General features: G+C 40.8%; 1 protein-coding gene across 2 annotated transcripts in view; it reads right to left on the reverse strand.

Annotated features, from left to right (window-relative positions):
- Positions 1-23,799, reverse strand: part of fbln2 (fibulin 2) — a 68,273-nt gene that overhangs the window by 38,765 nt on the left and 5,709 nt on the right. For both annotated transcript variants that reach the window (XM_046075174.1, XM_046075173.1), the window contains exons 3-5: positions 5,294-5,417; positions 4,693-4,822; positions 3,508-3,694 (exon numbers count right to left, since the gene is read on the reverse strand). In XM_046075174.1, the coding sequence (XP_045931130.1) occupies positions 3,508-3,694; positions 4,693-4,822; positions 5,294-5,417 (441 nt within the window). The remainder of the gene's footprint in view (positions 1-3,507; positions 3,695-4,692; positions 4,823-5,293; positions 5,418-23,799) is intronic.

The following is a 23,799-nucleotide window of genomic DNA, read 5'->3' on the forward strand; positions in this document are numbered from 1 at the left end:
TACATTTAAATTAAAAGTGGGCAATACACTACTTTAGAATTCATTATTCAATTTTGTGCGTAACAATGCGATTAATCGCGAATAAAAATTTTAATCATTGCTCAGCACTAGTAAATATATGCATCATGCAAGTCCTTATAGCAATGACCTTCATAGAAAGTGTTACCACTAATCGCTAAGAGGGACACATAAGAGGCCTTGTATGTCTGGACAGAAGACAGGTTCTATAACTGTGTTATACTTGCTATAAGCTTCATGTGGTGAATTTTCTGTTAAGAAGATTCCAAGGAATATTTAAAGCCCGTTGTTTTTTTTTCCGTACTGTGCATGTTGATTTTGATCGGTGCCAGCCCGCTGTCCTGCTATTTCTGTGTGAAAATATACATCAGTATTTTTATCAGCACAGCTGAATGTAAAGTTCACTAACAGTTCCTGTCAGATAAAGTTGTAGCCTAGCATCAGTGTGGGCGGCTGTGGCTCAGGAGGTAGAGCGGGTTGCTTGCTAATCGGAAGATTGGCTGTTCCATCGGTGAATGCGATGTAGTGTAACAGCGCTTTGACTGGTCCGAAGACTAGAAAGGCACTACACAAATACAGAGCATTTACATTTACATTTTGCATCGCCCTTTTTGCATTTCAGGAGAGAAAGTGTCCGCCATCCTGATTTGGATATCACATGGTTTTGAACTACCATTTTGATTCCAAAATCTGCCGGCCTTAAGCCATTCTGAACCTAATCTTGGGATGCATTTTTGCACACTGTAGATTTGCTCCCTTATCATCTGTATTGTTCTAAGAAGGGATCTTTTTGCTGTCAATATTGAAGGGAGGCACAATTACAGCAACAAATAATGTGAAAAAATGTGAGTATCTTATCAAGATTGGCTTTAAATAATATGAACCTATTCTGCACCAAAAATAAACGACAACCTTGTAAATCAAGGGGTAAGGGCCAAATGTATTCTGTAGCAGTAATGGGCCCAGATGTGAGTTTTAAGTAAATATTTTTCACCGTCATTACCTGGGGTTTAAATTCAGAGGAGCAAGGCGATTAAATGTTTCCTGTTTTAATTAAAGGCGGTGAGTCATAAGACTGAAAACATATCCCCATGGAAATAATTACAGTGCACCTCATCCATATGTTCCTCCATAAAACACTCACAAAATAAAGGCATCCTTCAAGCATCCTGAGAGAGAGAGGGAGAGGGAGAGAGAGGTATACACACTAACTGAGAGCTTGAACAGTTTCTGCAGCTCCTAAACCTTTCACAGCTTTCAGCAGGTTAATTGATTCCCACCTCAGAATGACATCATTCAAATTTCTCTTTTAAAGCTGAAGGAAATGAGCTGCAGTCGATGGTTAGAACAGAGCCTATTAAAGGGCGGGATTAGGAGGAATTCCTCTGATGTTGAATGAAATAACAGGCTAAGTAAGGCAGTGAGGAAACTGACCTTACCTCACCATCATTCTTGGATAAAACTATTCCCATTAAAGGACAACCACGAAGGCTGACTGCTAATGAACTGCTATCCCATGCTGTGTGTCTGGTCCCAATCTATAAACTAGAAATCTGAACCAAAGTCTACCAAATCCCAAACCAATGATTGTGGGAACAGGTTTTAGCTTCTTCTGGGAGGGATTTAATGCTCTAGTTGCACAGGAGAGTAGAGACTAACAAATACTGTCATACTGTATGCTTTAAAGTCTTATTTCACCTCATCACACCTCTAATGTCACTGAAGAAAAACATGCAAATCCCTTCTCATGGAGCTTACAGCCGTAAACAAGATATATAGGTCATATTCGGAGGCCAGTGCACTGGGCAGAAGTGTTGTGACCACGTTTTTGTAGAGATAAGCTGGCAGATATAGCTGGCTTTTGGAATGTTTTTGCACTGAGGCATGTTTATCCTGAACCTCAGCAGCTTGAAAACACATTGATGTAAATGTCACAGGCATTAGGTACTTGATGGATCAGAAACAGAAAAACTTTGCTGGCACAAGTAGAGAGACAACAGCCTGAGCTGCCATCTGTTCTTGATCCATCACAGCTTGCATACATCTTTTCCCATTACTCTGAATGGAAACGTGACTCCTGACCAATCAACCAAGAGCATCTGTCTTTTGGAAGATCAAACTCGGCCCATGCTCTACCTCTGACATAAACTTCAGTGAGGACAAAATTAAAGTGATGGCTCAACCCGGAATAATTCCATATTCCAGGACAGTGTGAAGTTTGTTGAAGGTTGTTCCAGTAAATACCTTTTGTAGGCAGAGCTGTTGAGAGGACAGATTTAACTAAAAGTTTTGGTGTCCAAGCAAACTAATTGCTGAATGTGAAAAAGAAGTTTAGAAGCCTTGTTAACTAGTTTACCTTAACAGCAGCATTCAAACTACACACTAATTTAAAGTAGGGTTTGAGTTTGTGGTGCATTCACACTGAAAAACTGACAAAATGAAGTATACTAAAATGTCTATTATCATTAAAATGGAGAAGCTATTTACATCTGTAAAACATTAAACAAATTGCCAATTGTGGTAAGAAAGCTTGAGAAAGATCTTGGAAAACAAAGTATTAAATCTTTTGTTATTTTGGAGCGTTTGCTCTCTTTGGTTGGCAGTAACATTACAAAGTTGTTGTTTAATTGACAACCGTCAACATATGGTATAGTTTCCTGTTAGAGCAATATTTTAAAGGTACAGTGGGCATGTTTAAGATGAGCCATGACTGTGCAGAATCTATCACGGGCAACCACTGCACAACACACACCGGTCAGATTTCTGTAAGGTTTGTACCAAAGTTTGACATGAGAATTTTTAACTTACAAACTGCACAAACTGACAGTAATTCTACCTGACATAGCAATGAAGGAAACGTTCTTTCTATGTATGCATGTGATTGTCAGGGTATTTTGACATTTAATTATTTAAACATTTCACTTCCCCACCTGCCTATTCATTTCCACTGCGAAAACAATATACTATAAGAATTAGCATATTGGAAACAGTTAGTATGTAATAAGGAACAGGGATGAATCCCAGGGCCACAGAGTTCATTTGGTTGAATTACAATCTTTAGAGGTTCAGAGCTGATCCTTGACCTTGGAAAAAGCAGTTGACAATGTAATCTCAACCACAGGTCCATTTAGTCGGTGTACGGGATCTTTCGATCATATCAAATGATCAACACATAAGGTTTGCCCAGTTGTCAGCGAATAGTAGGTGCATTTTGGAGCATCTCAACCATTTAGGTAAACTGCATCTGGTTACGAAGACCATTTTATATGATCGAAACCTCAAAAACACCTATTAAATGGATGATGAGTTATATATTTTTTTGTTAGCAAATGGCTAGGCTTATTAGCTTCCTCGCTATACCTCTTGCCCTTTTCATTATTCCAAGGAGTGTTTGTAACTGTTTTACACCTACAGCAAATCCTAACACTTCCAATAGGCAAGATGAATGTGTTTTCCATGTTGAAATGCAGTGCACTGGGTAACAGATACCTTTTCTAGGCACAGCAGTCGGTCTGGGCTTCTGCTTTCTCCTCAGTGGGATCTGGCTCGGACCTTCCTCTTCCTCGCAGCAGGTGAGGAAGACGTGACCACATGGGTAGCCCAGGTACTGGTGGGCATCACAACCCAGTCCTTCACTGCGCACCCGTAAGCCAAGGGCACAGCAGCTACAGCACACCTGCCCATTCAGATACAACACAGAGCCTATTAGGAGTGCGTCACTGGGGTGTCGTTCACCTAATCACCACCTCTCTTTATGGCCCTCCACTTTCAGCCCTGTTTAGTAAACAGCAGAGGAGGGAGAGACATAACAGCTAAACAGGCAAGCATGCTAGTTGGGAAGGGTTTCAGCTGTCTCCTCGATCTGAACCACATGTCATGCAAAGAAAACCAGACTTACACCTTTTTCTACTTTACTCTAAAACAATGACCTGGCACAACAGTTTGGCTCAGCTGCATCAACACATGACCAGTTGGCTTGAGGGCCAAACCGCCGGGTTTCCTCTTGGAGAAACAGGGAAAGCTATTTGAACTGACTCTGAGCTAAGGCATGATTCCCATTTCCATATGGAAGTATTCACAGGTCTGAAGGATGCATACAGAAATGGGAGACTTTGGCATTTCCATCCTAATACATCTCAACCTGCCAATAAACACAAATAAACAGTCTGACCTTTACAAAAGCCTCTTTGCTGGCATAGGTATCTGAAATTGAAATCTCACTCTGGCCAAAACAACTACGCATTCCAGCAGATTGTTTAAACAGTTTAAAGTCTAAAATACACTGGCAAACTCAGTTTTCACCATGTTATTGTGGCAGATCCAAAGGATTCTGTACTTGACCACTGCCTATAGTTTGAACAGTTTACAGTGTCCAGTTTTGTCATCTTGAATTATTTGAAACAGTGAGTCATTCCCTACCTGACTCACAAAAACAGTTTTGTATTCTACAGGAAGACTGAATAAATTCTCTTTTTCGTCTATGGAACTTCGTGGCTGGAAATGTGTGCGCCATCTACTCATGATCCTCATGTCTTTCAGTCATGACTCAACCGTATTCCTCTTGTTTCTTCCCTGTCGCTTTCCACTGCCATCTAATTAAGAAAATCTATGGTGAACACTTGGGAAACAACACTGCTGTAAGAGTTCTCATAGATAGTTGAGACCGTGATGTACCTGGTAGGAGTCATCTGTGCACTTGTCCTTCTCATCCACTTCACAGGTGTCCCCTCCTCTGGCTAAAGTCATACCTGATTCACACTGGCTCTCCTTCAAAGAGCTGAGGCAGCACTGTTTCTCTGCAACACTGACACAAACACATGTACATACACAAGCGGGTTGATTCTGTTCATTCAGTGTAGTGTAGAAATATATATATATTTATACATTACACTGAATGAACAGAATCAACCCGCAAAAAACAAAACAGCAGTTGTGATAACATGTAAAATGACTGAAGACATTGGCGAGTTAGTCATATGGTGATATTAGACCTGTTGGAGATCTGCACTCTACTGAGTGCACTCTTCTAGTATAGAACACTAAAGTGAAAAATTGGTGTGATACTCCTTTAAATAGTTACATAGTAGTAGTAGATTCATTGTAATTTTAAGCTGCTCTGTTGTGAAAAAGTAAAAAAGGCCTATTCAGCCGATCTAATAACTAAAAATGTGGATATTTGGCTCCAACCAATCATGTTTCATCCAACCAATAAAATCATTCTTATATTATTCACCAATGTTATATACTTCAATGTGACTAAGGTCAGTTCACTTACCTGCATATGGAGTTCTTGTCATTGCTCAGCAGTGGCATGTGGTTGCAGTGGTGATTTTCTGTGGCCCATTTCTTACCAGCAGCACAGCAGCTCTGCAGCAGGTCTTCAGTAGAGACACCTGGACCTGCAGCCCAGAGACATGCCGGTATGCATACATCAGCGCACACAAGACCGATGGAATTAAAACAGTTCTGCAGTAAATCCTCTGTGTCTGCACAGTTACACTGCATGGAACAGACAGAAGCCTGAAGAGTGCAGTGAACACAGTAAGCAGTCATACAGAAACATATGGTAGACTGCACCAGGCCTCAGAGGCGCCTTTAAGATGTCTACAGCTGACTTAAGAGGTGCAGTCACGTTACCAGAATACAGTAGCCCATTTTATGATTGGAAACTTTTTTTACTCAGGTCTGGGGAAAGTTACAGTTAATTTTATAAATCATTTTCATGGACAGTCCACAGATAGGTTTGCGAACAAGAAGTAGGACAAATTGAGTCAGCATTTATAAAGAAATGCATAGGCTGCCCGAGCCACAGTGGAGCAGCAAGGTGGAAAGAGGCATTTGGGAGACAAGTCACAATTGTTTCTCAAATCAGATCTTTAGACTGACTGTCTGCACTGTTTGCAAGTGGTGAGTTTGAATTTGAATGTTGTCCACACACCAATCTGCATGGCTTGCTGTAGTATCGACACAGGCATCAGTAACTGCACTGGTGAGGCGGCTTTCCAATGCGGAAGCATGAGAAATGGCCCTCACCCCCCAACAAATTGTACTGTCAAGTCGTGTTGCAGTGTTCCTCCGTCACAGCAGACAAACGGAACAAGGGTCTGTCCGTGGGCTAAATGACACATCCACTTTACTGCACAACACGCCCCCTGAGATAGCTTTCTGGGATGATCTACCTATTTTAACCCAAACCATGATGTTTTCCTAAACCTGCAGCGGTTTAGAGGGTGTGTCATGTAGCAGGCGTGTCCTGCAGTACTGTGGACCTGCAGATAGACCTACTTGGACAAACTCAGTAATGCAGCATAGATTCTGCTCCTAGCCACTCTGATTCACTTCCATCACTCTGGATTAGACATCAGCATTCTGTGTAATGATGCAAGTGACACAAAAGACACTTTGATATCCAATTTGCAACAATGGGATTTCACGTGTTTTTTTTGGTTTCCAGCCTTTCTGAAATCAATCTGGATATGCCAAAACAACGGATATGTGCAGGCAGTTTAAACAAGGCCTAAGAGTCTTAAGCCAGACTAGCAGCTCTGTGAGGTTGTACTTACGCACAGCGTGCTTTGAGCTGAATGCTACCAGCAGCTAACATGCTCACACTAACAAAGTTACAAGCTGATGTTTAGCAGGGATAATGTTTACTGTGGTCATTATCTTATTTTAGTACAATTAACATGGTCACATTTGCTGGTTAGTAGTAAAAACAAAGTACACAATTAACAAAGTTGTTTTGCAGGGATTTGGTCATATATCTAAATTTTGATCTGATGATGACTCTAGATGAAAAGTTGTTACAGTTCATCCTGAGGCTGATGTGTGTACCAAATATTACTCTGAAACTAAAATGTGGAGCTCATGATCGTACAAGAGGAGCTTAAAATTCTTCGTGTACAGTGCTAAGGCAAACTGAAACTAATGTTAACACTGATAAAACCTTTAGCATCCTTGTAGTTATTAAATCTACTGGCCATATGGGGAAAAAACATGGTTTCTCATAAACAAAGGTGAAAAACCATAGGGCCGTAACAGGGATCTACAGTATTGTTGATTTATCCAAGAGACTGCTGTATTTCTGTGTTTAGGGAACAATGACAATATCATCAAGAAAGAAATGGGAATTAACAACGGCGAAAAATACTTTCAGAACCAGGCTCTTCCCATTTTGAATCTCTATGAGTCAAAACAAGAGGTTTAAGAAAAATAGGCTACTAACAGACATTCTTTCAGTCACCGACACAAAGCTGATCGTGCGTCACTATGAAAGTGATTTTGGTTAATGAGGCAGAAGTTAAATCGTTTTATGAATGCCTCTGTAAATTCAGTTGTCAATATTAACTGGCAATTTTAGTCATTTAGTGAAAGAATACCAAAATAAAAGTGCCAGTGATGGCTCCTCTTCAAAACATCTCCATTTTACCATCCACTTATTCAGAGGAAAAATGGCACCATTTCAGTGTCATCAACTGAGGGAAATGAGCATAAAACATCTGTTAAACCAGGAACCCATTAAATCCCCATAATTGAGCGAATGCATTTCATATTTCTAAGCCTGCATCTGTTGATGCAAAAAAAATAAAATCAGGTCCACTTTCTTGCTTCCAATTAGCTGATATGCAGCAAACCTTGCCTACGTCAAGAGGCTGCTGACGTGGCAGCCATCAGTGATCACTGACATTCGTCGCCGCAGAGTCCCACAGAGACTGAAATGCCCCCCCACTGCTGAGTGTGTGGCAGCAGGCCCGGCTGCTCTGCACGGAGCTCAGTCGGTGGATGAACACACCGCGAGGCAAGCTGCTGCTGCTGCTGCTGCTTGGCACTATAGAGCGGCAAGTGCTCGTCAGCCTCCCCATCGCCTCCATGTCAGACCCAAAGTCGTCTCACCCTGCTGCTTTTATCCACATATTAGCATAAACGCTTGAGCACATACACACACACACACACACACACACACACACACACACACACACACACACCAAACTAGTCTCTGTGCCCTTTGAAGAAAAGCCACTGACAAAGAGCTTTTGTTTTTCAACTCAATAAACCTTTGTTGTCTTACATACGGTACAGAACATTTGCATATTCTTCATATTCACACTGCTGTGAAAAGAAGCTTTGTTTTATAACTTTGAGGACATGAACCTAATCAACAACAAAAGAAGATAACACCAACAATTTTCTATAACTCTCATTCAGTCCTCATGCATAAAAGCATCCAGTTATGAATACACTTGTGCTATACACACACATAGCACAGTTCATTACTGTCCACTTCACTGGAATAATTCCTGTTGAAACAAGCTTATTTCTCATAATTAAAAACAGCTACATCAGAATTCACTCCATGGGTGTCAAATAAAGCATTATGATCAGATTCAGCAGTTTTCTGCCCGCATTATTTCCTTGATGTAATATCCACTGTATTCACCTCCAAGTATAATACGTCTAAACTATGCTAATCCCATACTGCAAAGTGTACATTCAGATAAAAAAGAATCAGAGAGCCAGGAACGCCTTAAATAGCTCCGCTTTGAAACTCCTTTTATTTCACTTGGTTACATTCAGTTTCATCCCAGCACTAGCTCCTTTAAAGCTTAGTAAAAAAAAATAATTTAAAGCAAAGGCTCTGCAACTTACTCTGCATTATTTATAAGCACTGTCTTCAGAAAATAGTGTCAAGTTGAGAGAAGAAGAACCTTAAAAGTATAACTTTAGATTTTTTCAATTATTATTGTAGAATTGATGTCCTTGTTGATAGCCCACTTTAAAAAGACTCATCTCAAACGCAGTAATGTCTGAAGCTGATGTATCCATGTTTTATTAACGCAAACTGTGAGATCTGTGTCTAATCCCAATAAGGAACAAAGTAAGGTTTGTGTCCTTTCATTATTTCAGCAGCTCTGAGGACAGATGAACAAATACAACAGGAAAAGATTGCTCAACTCAATCTACTTGTTTTTCGTGGATCTTCTGAATGTTTTCAAGACGTAAAAACACCATCCCAGTTTGATTTTGTACAGAGGAATAAGAAACTGTGGGATTGTCACAACTGCACAGGTTAATTATTTCGCACTGACACTAAATGGGAAAGTTGGACGCAATGCAATTTCCCACTGTTATGTGAAGTATGTTCCAGGAGTGCTTGCCAAAGGCCAAACATGAGGTCCAGCCGGAGGATCAGATGCAGCTTAACACTCAGGAGTAGCCTACTAATTACCCGACAAACAATGGAAACGAGCACACATATTTATAGCTCAGAAACCACACTTTTGTCAATAGCAATTGTTCAAAGAGTCAACATGTTTGCTGGAAAGGCAGCACTGCCTCTCTTCCAAAATGGCCTGCGATATAGCAGATAGACCACAAATAAGTGACATCTGTCCAATTAAGAAGCTCCCATTGGGTTTGTTAGGACTGATTTGCCCGGCCTCACACCGCTCGCCCATCATTACTCTGTCTGGCCAAACACAGACCTGTCTCACACCACACTGAGACCCCTGTGGGACACATCTGTGCTACCTGAGAGTGTGTGACAAAATGCAGACACCAACTGCAACAAAAACATGCAGACAACAACATGCGGCTTGATAAATGTTTGCAGCCACTAATGTCTCTGGATGCTCTTGGTGCTAATGATGTGACGGTATATTAATTGGCTGATTTTGAAGTCTCAGCCAATTAGTGTTGACCACTACTGATATGATGGAGGTTCTTCTCTAAATGAACTGCACTGAAATTGTGTATTAATGTAGTTATCCGATAACATATCAAGAAATTCTTCATTTAAAGAGAGTGATATATATATAAATATATATATATACTGTGCAGTATTTTGAGAAAGTTTTACTGACATTTAGTACATCTATTGGATAAACCTTAAAGTTGCATTAATCAACATTTTTTTAACAATGGATCAAATGACCATATATAATGTTGAACGTTCCTGTTGAAATTTCAGAGATGTGATACATGATGGATTCTATGTATCGCCTCAGAGTGCGTTTTGTTTCAATGTATTTTTATGTATGTAGTGCAGCCAGTACGAATGGAGGCACTCAAGGCATTCAGGGAGTGTTGTTTTTATGATGTAATAATCTGAGCAGGCCAGAGCGGGTAATGGCTTAGAACAATGCAAGGATGCTAACTGCCTCAACTCCCCCTACTCTGGCACAGTCGCAGGCTTTCTCGCCTTGAAACACATAGTGGTGGTCATTCATCAATATGCTTCCTAAACAAATGAACCGGGCAAAGTGGAACTGACTTACTCCTTCCCCACAACCAATACAAGGAGGCTGTCAAAATTATACACTACACACAATGCAGCAGATTGTCAGGAACATTTTTCACCAGTCAGTGGCTTATTAGATCTCAAGTGGCTGAAACACAGTACTACAGAGTTCTAATATAAGGAACAATTTCAAAATCCTGAGAATTGTTTTATTGTGTGGTTGCTTTCGCTTAGCTGGTGACTGGAGAAAGAACCCCAATCACCAAAGATATGTAGCAGGTAGTAAAAAACCTAAAAGTAGGTAGCATCATGTGTGAGGCCACGTTACCTGATGAGGCAATCGAGAGGAAATCAACAGTCTTGCAGAGTGGTGCAAAGAGAACGACCTACTGCTCAACGTCAGCAAAACCAATGAGCTGATCGTTGAATTTAGGAAAAAGGAGATGAGGACACACACTGTGGAGCTGAGGAAGAGTAGCTGAATAGTTCACACAGAAACGAGTGTTTATTAAGGAAACTTAAGAAGGCCAAATTCCCACGCCAAGTTCTTGTCAGCTTCTACAGAGGAGCAATAGAAAACATCCTGACTCGAAACATCACTAACATGCGGTGTGCACGGCCCAGGACTGGAGGGCTCTGCAGCGGGGAATTCAAACTGCTCAGAAGATCATTGGTACCCATCTCCTGAGCATCGGTGAGGTGAGGTACACAGAGCCCAAAGGATACTAAAGCACAGTACCCACCCAGTCACAGCCTGTTCACCCTGCTGCATTCTGGTAAGAGGTTCATAGGTATCTGCTGTCGCACCACCAGACTGCAGAGCAGCTTGGTCCCTCAGGCTGTGAGAGTCTTAAAGTCATCCTCAACACCGCACCATAAATGATCATGTATGTGTGTGTGTGTGTGTGTGTGTGTGTGTACCATGAAGGAACTACAGCTTGCATTTCATTGAACAACCTTGTGCTTTATCATGGTAAGTAAATGAACCTTGATATAATAAAGCATAAATATAATATTGGGTTCGGGTCTCAAATTTGGTTGTACCAGTCAAATTAAATTAGGGTGGATCAGGTCCAGGTCTCTGTACATACATTGGAAAGACTAGTGTATTTTTATATAAAATATCCATTTTAGTGTTGATTTAAAAATATCTGCTTACTGTACAAATAATCAGTCAACAATGACCAACAACCTTGTTTTTAGTGAGTCCAAGCATTGTTTCATTTCTCAAATTCATTCAAGGTTTTAACACAGTGATATTCAAGTATCTCCATTTCTTCTCTGCCTTTCTTCTCACACAGCCCCCCAGGGTTTCATCTGTAAAGCAGATGGGAATATAATGGACTGTAGGATTCAAAGGAGTGTCCTTGCACTGAGTCAGGACTGTCCCTGAAATGTGAGGTTTCACTAAAATAGAAAAACAAAGGCCTGTGCAGTACAGCACTGCCCTCTCTTTGTCTCACACTCTGCCTTCCTCAGGGGCCAAGCCTGAAATAGTGTTTTCCACCCAGAGTTAGCGGCTTTGTTGTTGCTCTCAACAATTATTGCTCTTTGCCTAGAAATGCTAATCTCCCGCAATGCCCAGCGTGACCATCCGGCCTCCCACCACCAGTCAGCCCATTTCATGTCTGGCAATCTATCAACCCCAGACACCCGTCAACAGCAGCCTGTCCACAGCAGCACCCTGGGCCCAGCTCCAGCTGCCTCGTGAGAAATGTCTGCTGCTGTTTTCCCTTAAACATGAGGCAACAGGGCGGCTCAAACAGAAAAACTCAAGGCTCCAAATGTGGCCTCAAAACTTGATTTCTTGAATGAAACTTTAAACCTTTAAAACCTATAAACTTATTTGCACCAAAAGTCGGTAATGAGTGATTTCCTTTATATTCTGAGACATCCTCTCTCTGTCAGACTTCATTATGTTCTATGCTGCCAGCATCAGGCTGGTAGGAATCCAGCAGCAGCAGCAGCAGCAGCCCGGATGAGATCTGAGCTGTGGACCAGACATGGTCTTGAAAGCAGGGTTTGGAAGAGCTGCCCTCCTGGCAACAGAAATGCCAGACTCTCTTTCAAATTGACTTCTCACATCTGCCAGTCAGAGCAGCCCCACTGAGGAGAGTTTGATCCTAAAGTTGAAAATGTGAAATAAATCCATTGTGAATACTTTTCCACCAGAAACATTTCAGCAGTCAGTGGCCATACTGTATATTCTGGCATATGACAAAAAATAATAATAAGACTCGTAATACTATTTCCTGGAAAAGGTAACAGGGAAATAATCTGTACCGAGAAAAAAAGAAGAAAGTAACCCACTCTATAGACGCCACACAAAAATACCAGGCAGATGATTAAACTAAAAAATCAAAATCAAACAATTCTCATTATTACATTTGTATTGTGTAACGCATGAACAAACGAGATGCCATGTGTTAATTAATCAGCTTTCGAGGTTGCGATGGGCATATCTTTTTTGACTTATGGAACCAGGCTAGCTGTTTCCATTTGCTTATTCTTTGAAGCTAAGCAAGGCCACCATGTCCCGGCTCATGAGATGGTTTCAATCTACCTCTTGGAAAAAAAGTGACTACGTGTAATTTCCTGTAATATGATGATTCAGTTTCAACCCACGCAAAGTTTCTGCCTAATATCCACACAAAACACTTCCCATAGCTGCTTTAATATGACTTTTGTAATGTCATGATATGATTCATAATACATGGAGAGTTTTGGCATTTGATGCAATGCCAAACTCCTCACTGCTACCCTTTCACAGTCTGTAAATCATTTTTAAATTCTGTATGTTGAGTTACTGCACTGCACAGTAAATTAGAGCATTGTCACATATATATTTAAAGACTGATCAGGCTTGATTCCTTAAAGTACAAATATTATCTGATCTTGATAATGAAGGTTTAAAGTGTTGGTTCACCCAAATTACAAAGAAAAATACTTTTAAACTTATCTGTAATGGTCATGCAAATAGTAAATTTGGTTTTATTTTCCCGGGTCTTCCCCTCAGTATAATGGAGGTGAATAGAAGGATTTGCTGTGAGCCATTTGTAACTACTTTAGACTAAATACACAGTCTTCTGTGGATTATTCCGAGTAACAAAAACTGTTTCTGCAAAGACATGTTGCTGTTGTGTTTTTTAGGTGTAAATTGTCAAGTTGAAAACCACAAGCAAAATTCCACTCTGTTTGACAGAGGCAGAAATAAAACCAAAGCCTTTTTGCATACATACCACTACTTGTTTTTGTAATGTGGGTGAATTGACCTGTAATATATGAGATTGCTTGGAAAAGGCACAAGATGTCTCATTTCTGCTTCCCCCTGCAGTTCGGACTCCTTTGGCAGTAACACCAAGCTGCGGTTCTTAAGCCTCAGCCTCCAACTGTTTCACATGCTCTCCTCGCAAAACTTTGTTATTACAAGAGGGCTTGTTACCTTGGTTAGTTGAAAAACTAACAATTTTCAGTTTCCCTAATTACCTCCACTCCTTCTCAAGACGTATCAAAGATTATTTTTGTAATTGACAGCAGATCCAAGTGTTTGTTGACTCTGCCTACAAACAAGGAAATAAGCGCAGTGTTTGCATAATTAGCTGCTTCATGCTCCATTTTACGGCTGGCGGGTGGCACTAAGAGCAGCGTGACTGGGGTCATAACAAGAGTAGGAAGCCTGCGCTCATGACCCAGCTATCTCGCCACATTCGGAGATAAGGATAACGACCCCGGTGACAGATGAGAGACCCACTCTACATCATCATCCGCTTTTATTTAGACGATTTGCTTCCTGCCGACGGGCCCAATGGCTCTCTCATCGGCTGAGAACAAAGAGAGAGATAGCACACTGAGAGGCGAAAGCTTTCACAGATCCACTTAAGATATGTAAAATAAAGCCATCAAGTGGAGTTATATGCTAGAAATATAACAAGAGATGAGAATCAATATCATTCATTATTCACAATATCTATGCCAGTTGCCTTTAATGTCGACATCTTATGAGACTCTCCATTGTTGGAAATAACAATAAAAAAAAAATAATAATCTGTCTCTGATTTTCCACCCAGACAGTCGGTGAAGAGCTGAGCTTTATTCCATTCAGAGCTGAGGAAAAACGCCGAAGGCAGTGGAAATAAAGGGAGTATGTTCTTTTGTGCGTCTCACATTCTGCTCAGACAGTACGATACAATGACACAAGTAGGATCAGTCCAAGTTAGAATCAGGGTTTTTTCTGGGCCACTATGTAAACATTGGCACACCCTTTTGGCTCATGCACCTCGTCCTACAGCACCAGCATACTGCAACTGCAATGTGAAATCTTCAGGGGCCATATTTCCAGGTAGTCATCTGTGCAGTCTATGAGCTTAGCTGCAGAGAATGCAGTATTGTTTTGGTGATTGGGGTCATACAGTAGGTCGTGCTGACACCGGGCGGGAGTGTGCAAAGGAGCGGACCTTCATAACAGTGGTGTTATCCAGGGCCAGCAGGATGCAAGAACTGTTGAGGCTCCAGGAGGTCGTACTGACTCTCCTCTGGGACCAAGGCAATAACAGAGCCCTCCCATCTATCACATGTAGCGCTGCTTTCACACCCGGACTTCAAATAAGAAAGAAAAAAACACCTCAAGGCACTTGAAGATCTCAAATCGGGCGATTGGAGACAGCACAAAAGTAGGACACCTGAGGGTCGTCCATCTTGAAGCTGATAATCAGACAGAGCTTCCACTGACATCGTAAATAACTAGGATTGGGTCCCTTTGCTCTGTTTGCCTTCGAGTTACTGACACCCTGCTTCGGTCAAGTCAATATTGTCTGCAATACTATTAAGGAGGCTGATGATTTGTGTCTGCTGCTGAGCCTGGCTGACTACATTTAAAGGTTTTCCTCTTGACCTCAATAGATTGTTTTGGCATAGGTCACTACCAAGAGTAGACCCTGCAACAATGTACAGTATATGGACTCCTCTAAAGGACAATAGCATACTGCAACTAAGAAGCTGAAGAAGAACTAAGAAAACCATTAAAATCACATTTATGTTTGCAATAACGCAAATTATTTAATATAATATATATATATATTTATTTATTTATTTCTGTGTGGGTGGCTCGGTGGTGTCCTTAGGTGTGAGTGGTTGTCTATGTGTGGCCCTGCGATGGACTGGTGACCTGTCCAGGGTGTACCCCGCCTTTTGCCCGATGTACGCTGGGATTGGCTCCAGCCCCCCGCGACCCTGTACGCAGTATAAGCATGAGCAGCGTTAGCTGCCATGGCAAAATATTCCAAACAACTCTGAAACTCATCCCCTTCGGTGCAGCAGAAGCTCATTCCAAGATCACTCACAGCAAGTCATAAAACAAGAAAACAAAAAAGCTTTCATACACCCAACATTTGTTGAATGACCATTATTTTACATGAACTAATGACAGATATTAACAAAACAGACTTTCAGATGTAGAAAAATGCCACAGACTGCAGTTTTAATTGCCTCTAAATGAAAACCATTAAAAGAGTGTGCCTGTCCAAAAATGACCCTTCTCCCTCTTAAACTCCAACTCTAATAATTTGCCATTTTGAGGTAGTCATTATAAATAATCACAACTGAATGCCCCTAATCAACACTGGTGGAAGCATTTGGGTAATAAAACCAGACTTGGCTTAAATAGCAGGCAGCAGATTCAAGGACAAACCTTTAGTAGTTTTAGTGACACTAACTCCTCATGTTTGTAATATAAAAATAGTCCTTTGAAAGTATTTAAAAGGTGACCTTAGTGTGATCATTAGCAACTGGAGGAGGCATACAGAGCCCCGGGGCTCGGACAGGAGTTATATTCACTATGAGTTTGTCTTGATGACGTGGCATTCACTGTCTCTCCCAGCACAGTGATTTAACTCTCTGACTTGTGTCTGGCCGTTCACCATGGCTGATTTGTAAGCAGACTGACATGAGACACTGCTGAGCTGATGAAGCCGGCAATGAAGAAACTCTGATGTTGGACATTTCCACTTTGGGTTACATACAGTGTATGAAATCATAGGTCTGTCCCATTAACAATTAACTCTTGTTATGTTGAGTGCTTAAAGAAAAAACTAAAGAACTCTATGCAGTCTTAACAGGCACTTGGGAACTGTTGACAATAATTGGAAATACGTCACACAAGTAGGCACTTGATTTCTGGCTAATGCTGTGTGATTACTGGGACAGACCCTATGTAAGGCAATGAAATGAAGTAATCATGCTGCAGTGAATCCACACTCTCCATGTGGTTTTAATTCCTTAACGTATGAGACAAGTGCTTCAACATGACACAACTGTAAGTGATGTGATGTAAGCAAGATAAATGTGCACTCAGCCAGGAAGTCCAGTCCCAGTCTCTTCAGTCAGCATCACATGTGCTACAGCATTTCATAAATTCATTCATCATATGTTATGGCTCAGTTTGAACTGTTTGTACTCTAATTCCTTTGAAGACGTAAATCCTTTCTGTCACTGATCCAGACATATAGACATGTGTCTTTTAAGCTTTGTGTGTACACTGCTGCTTGGATACAGCCCAGATTTCAGATCAAAGTCCCATTTTCCCAAAGCTCACAAGTTCAGTGTTTGCTATTGTATGTCCCAGAGGAAGCAGTGTGATTACAGGTTAACAGATTGAAACTGTTGACTCTTATTCAATGAACACATGCAAACTGCCTAGACACAGATCTGAGAGAGTCTGTAAGATGAGCTCTGTTGATAGAAAGAGATTCTGTGGAAATGAGGATGTGAAAACTCTTGTTGTCTGTGTCTCTGAGGTGCTGCATGGACAGCCGTGAGCGGTCCAGATTCTTTGTAGCATATTCCATGACCATCCTATCTGTCAAGGCCTGGGAATGTGACTGGTATTTTGATTGCAGTTTCTCAGGGGACTGTCTGGGACCTTGAATCTGGTTCACAAAAAAGTAGTTGTGGAGGCACACAGTGGGGGCTCGACTTGAGGAAAAAATATGTTTTTTGCTATGAAGAGTTACAGTCAGTTATTGCCTTAGTTGTGTATCTTCATTTTAAAGGTGTAATGATTAATCTTTTACAGCTCTACAGCAGATGACCACAATAACTCTGCGGACAGTTAACCACAATGTTTATCAGTAGGAATGTATGGGAAGAAATAGTCCCCAGCTATTAGAGTGTCAAGACGCTCCCAGCAGCTACCACTGTAGTAAAACATTTCTGAGAAGAAGGCTGGGAGTCAAGTGCCAAATAGGCAGTTGAAAAATCAGTGCTGTTATTCAACTAATTATTATGGTGATACACTTAAATGCATCTTTCTTTTAGATCTTAGCTGTGACAGGCTGTTCCTTCCACCTGTAAGTGTAGTGTTTCTTGTCACAGTTAAAGTACATGCTAATAATTATTGATGATTAATTTTTCCAATAAATGCAATCGATACACCAGAAATTAAATGAGTGTCACAAAAAAAAACAGCGTTTCATTTAGTTGAGTTTGGGGGAATTACAACCATCTATCAATGAGTCCAAAGCAGTGAGATCTAAGATATGGAAATCTAAGCAACACACGCCTGGGACAGCTGCTGTCATCATGCCTGATTTATCATCACAGTAACCTTTGAAAGGCCACTTCAGGACTGAATCACCTGAGTCCAGGAACAGAGAGTGTGAAGCAGCTACCTGACAAATAAATCATTCTCGTTTGATTGATCAGTCACTCTATCAGCCTGGCAGATTGTTTAGGATATCTGACTGGCTGAGCGTCATTTATATCTTGTATAAACTTGTATGATGTATAAACTTGGTGAGGAGCTTTAGATTCAGATTCAGATATGGGTTTAGTATCAGGAATTGAGATTCCTTGTTTTCTCGACAAAATCTGCTCTCCTTTCTCTGGAAAAATACTTGCACCTTTGTTTCACACTTACCTGTTGTAAAGTTTAATCAATTTTATTTTCTACGATGAGGATAGTTGCATTACACAATACAAAGACGAACTTCTACCTCTACTCTACCAAAACAGCTTTCTGGTAAACAAGCGTTGCCAGCAGCAATTCCCATATCAAGTGATTGCAGTTTTTTGTCCCCGTCGGTACCTATACACCACAAAACCGAGCATGCGGGTCAGTGTTTTCCTAAATGTAAAGGGATGTAGTCTGTCACCGGAAATGCGCCCCAGGTGTAAATTTTGAAGAAAACTTTCAATCCACCATGGCTTTTAATATGCAATGACTTCCACCTGCTTAATGAGGGTGTAAATATTCACTGTACGTTGTAACTCGAACAGTGCATCCCTTTTACTTTTTTGCTGTTACTAAGTTATAGTATAACTCCCACACTATGTTTAAATTAAGCTACATCTGAACTTAGACACAGCTGGTGCAACAGGCTGCAGGTCTCTGACCAGTCTGTGACCACTGTTGTGCATGACCCCCTGTGCTTTGCCTCCTTAATTTGATCCACAGAGGAAAGGAATCATTCAAAGTGTAAACTACTGTAGGGCTCCAACTACTGATCATTTTTATTACTGATTTATCTCCCGATTATTTTATCAATTAGTGACTTTGTCAATAAAACATCAGAATGGCAATAAATAAACTCAAGGTGATGCCATCAAATGTCTGGTTTTGTCCAAGCAACAGTCCAAAATATATCTCCAAAGGTATTTAATTCACTATATTATAAGACAATCAAAAGCAATTTGCCTATATAAGCTGGAACTGTAAAATGTTAGGCATTTTAAAAATCTGTTATGACCCTGGGGTCATATTCTGTTATTTGTTATCTCACCCTGCACTGTCAGCTGTCTCCTCCCTTAGAGTGTAGCAGGTATAGACTTGATCTTAGGGAATGACTTGGCTGATGCTAAAGTTTTCCCATCTCCCGAGGTGATTGAACATCTGATTGCGTATTCGTTACAGAAAAGGTTTAGAAAACATTATGGCTGATGCTGTCTAGGTCTCGTTGAATCAAACTTTTTTTATTCAGAGGAAAATGTTTGATCTTGGGTGGGGAGGTGTTATGACCCTGGGGTTATATTTTGTTATTTGTTATCTCACCCTGCACTGTCAGCTGTTCTCCTCCCTTAGAGTGTGAGTGAGTGTATGCAGGTAATGGAGAACAGGTGGGCACACTGGATTGGTCCTGCAGAGCTGATTGCTACCTCCTGATTGGTCACCTGGATGACAGCAGCTATCTTAAGCCCCACTGACAGGAACTTCTCTATCTCTCTGCTGTTCCCAACCTGAGCCTGTGTACTGTCTGTTTCCATTGTGAGTAGAGAACCTGTGTAGTGAGCATATTAGATGTTGTAAGTAGCTTACCTCAGTGATTTTGATTATTGTCTTATGACAACCTTGTTTTGTTGGCTTTAGCCATTTTGTTTGCTATGTACTACTACACGCTACTAGCAGTGAGTAGGAGTGAGAAGTCCTTTTTGTTTTTGGAATTAGAAGCCCAGTTTAGAGCCTTGTCTTTTCTTTACTTTCTGTTTTTGGTTTAGGAAAGTTTTAGGTTAAATTAGAGTGTTTTGGTTGTTGTTGTTGTTGTTGTTTTGGGCACTGCTCAACTCTGAAGCTAATAAAAAAATTGTATCTCATTTGTTCTGGCATTGCTTGGGAATGGGAAGAGTGGGAAGCCACACATTTGTTACATCATGGATACCCCCTAGACCTTGGGATGTAACAAATTACATAAACTATTCATTGGTAATCAAAATGGTTGCCACTTTATTTTCTGTCAATCAACTAATTTATTATGGCAGAGGAAGAGAGATTTCTTTGAAGGCAGAGGTGGAACTGAGGTGTCCGTTATAACATGGTATTATAGTTATAGTTCTACATGGCATATATATCACAAATTATATAAAGAGTTTTATTTTTTTAATATGTTGAAATAATTGCTTTCTAGGAGTACGGTATTAATACACGCTAGGCATAAAGGAAAAACAGATCCTATTTTCATTTTAGTGTGGCTTCGAAACCTTCAGAAATAACCACAAATGCCAAAACATTACCAGATGTATTTCTAGCAGACAACGTGCAAAACAAACTTTGCGTTTCAATTTAAAAAAAAAAAAAATTTTAAATCAGGGACTTGCGTCAGATGTTGAAGAGTTGCCAAATCCTGTCCATTCTATCCTGAGACGATAAGGAAGAACTGATAAACTTTATTATCAGCTGCCTGGAGAGAGGCCCTGCCTGGCCCTCCCCTCCATCTCCACTATAAGATTGTGAGCAGCCACCTCTTTACTCCAGAGTATTTTATATCTGGAGGAAGCAGTTTATCTGGAATAAGAGCACCTGCCCCCCGGACAGATAACTCTTCCTCAGATTATCCTCCTTCTTATGCTACAGAGGACACAGCAATGCGTCATTTTTAGGAAGAAACTTTGGGATCAGGTTGTGATCCGCCAGCCAGTCCACAGCACACATCCCACCTTATTACCATGAATTAGTGTGCAAATGGCCCGAGAAAAAAATCACATGTGGCACACAGTGATAATCTAATTATTATTATCTCATCAAAAGATTAATTGATTAAGACCAGCCTCCTAATAGAAGAACTGGATCATATTCTCATCCACATGTTCTATTTAAAGGGAGTGTTGATTAAATGTATTGAGTGTCTGTCTCAACTGATGTCATGTTAGTGGATCTAACAGCTTTTCAATCCAGTACAATACAAGTCCTGCAATAAATCCCACATTTATAAAGCTTAGAGCGTAAAGTATTTGTTAAGATCTCAGAGAGGAGTCAATACAAGTCTGTATTCATATTTAAGACATCAACAAGGCATTTTGACCACACAACAACCTCTGTCTGGATATTTTCTATATTCTATGTAAACCCTGGGGATGGTTGTGCGTGAAAATCCCAGCAGATCAGCAGTTTCTGAACCAACAACCATGCCAAGGTCAAAGTCACTTAAAGAGGTCATATTGTGCTTTTTGTTTTTTCCCCTCTCCTTTATTGAGTTATATACCTTTTTTGTGCATGTACTAGGTTTGCAAAGTGAAAAAGCCCAAAGTCCAGCCCAAAGGGAGTTCCCATCTCCCACAGAAAACTCTGCTGCTCTGAACCGCCTGAAAAAAGCTCGTTTGTAGTCCAGCCGCTTCCCTTTCATCTCTGTGACAACCATAGACTGTATATAAAGAAGTGGACGTAGTCATTGTGACATCACCCGTTTGTGGACTGCCGTTTTGAAGCCTCGAGTTTGGCCGATAGGGCGCCGCCATGTTGATTTTTTGCAACCAGCGGCACCGGACATGACCATATTTGGACGAGACGGCGGAGCTAATGGTCGTGTGCGGAGCAAGCTAGCTTGCTTAGCTAGGTGCATCTGTAATTCATGTTAACTGTTATTTTAACAGGGCTGATAACTTTGTCTAACAAACAACAGGCTTAAAACTAAATGTACTCACCAGAGAATGTGAACAGCCTAATAAGCTGTTCCAGCGGCGCTGGGTAAATTTACACAGTGCCATGGGTCACTATAGCCTGACTGACAGGTCACCATGGTAACGACTTGTCAATCATAGATAGTCCCGCCTTGAAGCATACTCTGCTTTATGGTCTATTTTCCTCTAAATGGGACCATAATTTACTAAATGAACATCATGTTGTATTAAAGAAGACATGGAACTAGTGATTGAGACTATAAACACATTAGGAAACTGTTTACTGAGGTAATTATTCAGGTGAGAAGTAGGATCATTTAACCATTATTTCTAATGGAACCAGGCTTCTCAACCAGAAGAGTCGCCCCCTGCTGGGCGTTCAATAGAATGCAGGTTTAAGGGACTTCCGCGTTGGATTCACGTCTCAGATCGGAAGCTTCGTACGTAATAACGCTCACCAAGCGGCTAGTCCGACACGCCCTCAAAAACACAGGTGGAAAAACAGTGAGCTGCAGCACACAGCTCTCCTCTCCCTTCCAAACACTAGCTACCCTCCGGGCAGTCAGTGGACACAAAGTTGTTCCTGTGATGTAGAGACAGAGCTCAGTTAAAACTTTATGGATGAAAGATACTTTTGTTACAGATTAATAACTCACCACTCTGAAACTCAACACAGGATGAAAAGAGGAGCTGCGGCATTGTACAGTATGAAATGAAACCATGTAAACCTGTTCTGGTACAACCCCTAAATAAGATTCTGAACCTGAAAATGAGCAGAATACCACCTCTTTAAATCCCCTTTCTTCCCCATTCTGATGCTCGGTTTGAAATTCAGCAGGTTGTCTTGACCACGTCTACATGCCTAAATGCATTGAGGTGCTACCATGTGATTGGCTGAATAGCTATTTGTGTTAACAAGCAATAGAACAGATGTACCTAATAAAGTGGACGGTGACTGTCTACATTTACGCAGGCAGTGTTTATTGTATGAATATCATATTGCATCACATTATACTGGGCAAGTATTGCTGTGTATTTGTTGTATTGTTCTCAATCCCTGTATTATTCTACAGTGTATAGAGTCTGATTGTATATCTAAGCCCTCCAGGGCATCAACATCTGGATCTGCTGCTGCCTCGCGCTGCACACACCTTTAAAAATCCATTTCATATGCATCAGCAACGGATCAAATAACTAATCTATCCCACATAAAGTGCAATGACCTGCTAAACTATTTCAACCAAACGTTTAAACAGTATTCCATGACGTTTTCAACAAAATAAATGTCCGTTATGCTTCACTAGTTCATATAACACACTATGTGATTCAATCTATAGCAAGTTCCTGAGTGCTTTTTCATTTGCTGTTGAAATGTAAAGTAACAGATGTGTTTCACTTCTCTACTTTCTTTGAAGTAAATAAAAAAAACTTTATATTTGGCATAACTGAAAAGATGTTTTAAAAAGAGGCACCTATTGAAACACAAATTTCTTTCAACAGAAAATCCAAGAAGCAGACAACAGTACCGCTACACTGTTTGATGGAAACCGCAAACATACTAAGAAATACAATAAATAACAGTTTCTAAATCTTTCAAAAGAGGATTTTTAAATTGAAGACACACCTCTGAAATAAAAGTATCTGAAGGCAGAGAGAATCTATTACCAAATCCAGATTCTCAAGCTCCCGTGTCTGTCTCCTGTGGGACAGCTGAGGCAATGTGCAGTAAAACAGTGGCGAGGCCTTGAGCGCTGGGTGAGGGATGGTGGTGACTGGTATGAGATTGCTGTGGGAGGATGTTCACGGCAGGAGAAGTGTTTGACTCCCCTGCACTACACAGACCCTGGGCTTGCTTTTTATGTTGCTGTTCAGATCCCTGGGGGTTGGCGAGTGTCTCCACTCCTTCCATAAGCTCATGACATATGGCTTGGCTTGGTAGTTAGAATGGGACAGAGAAAGGGAGCTTTGTTCTGAGTGGACAATGTTGTATAGATCTACATTAGTAAGACAGAGTTTAAATAATTTATGTTGGATTCAAAATGTAAATATAGTGCTGCAGCAGTACACACAAGTATGTGTCATTTTCAGAGATTTAAAAATGTCAAATCAAAACATTTAAAACGAGGACTACTGTCTAAAATCTTCTTGCACTAATAAATTGC

The sequence above is a fragment of the Micropterus dolomieu genome, linkage group LG18 (genome assembly GCF_021292245.1).
Source record: "Micropterus dolomieu isolate WLL.071019.BEF.003 ecotype Adirondacks linkage group LG18, ASM2129224v1, whole genome shotgun sequence".
NCBI lineage: Eukaryota > Metazoa > Chordata > Actinopteri > Centrarchiformes > Centrarchidae > Micropterus > Micropterus dolomieu.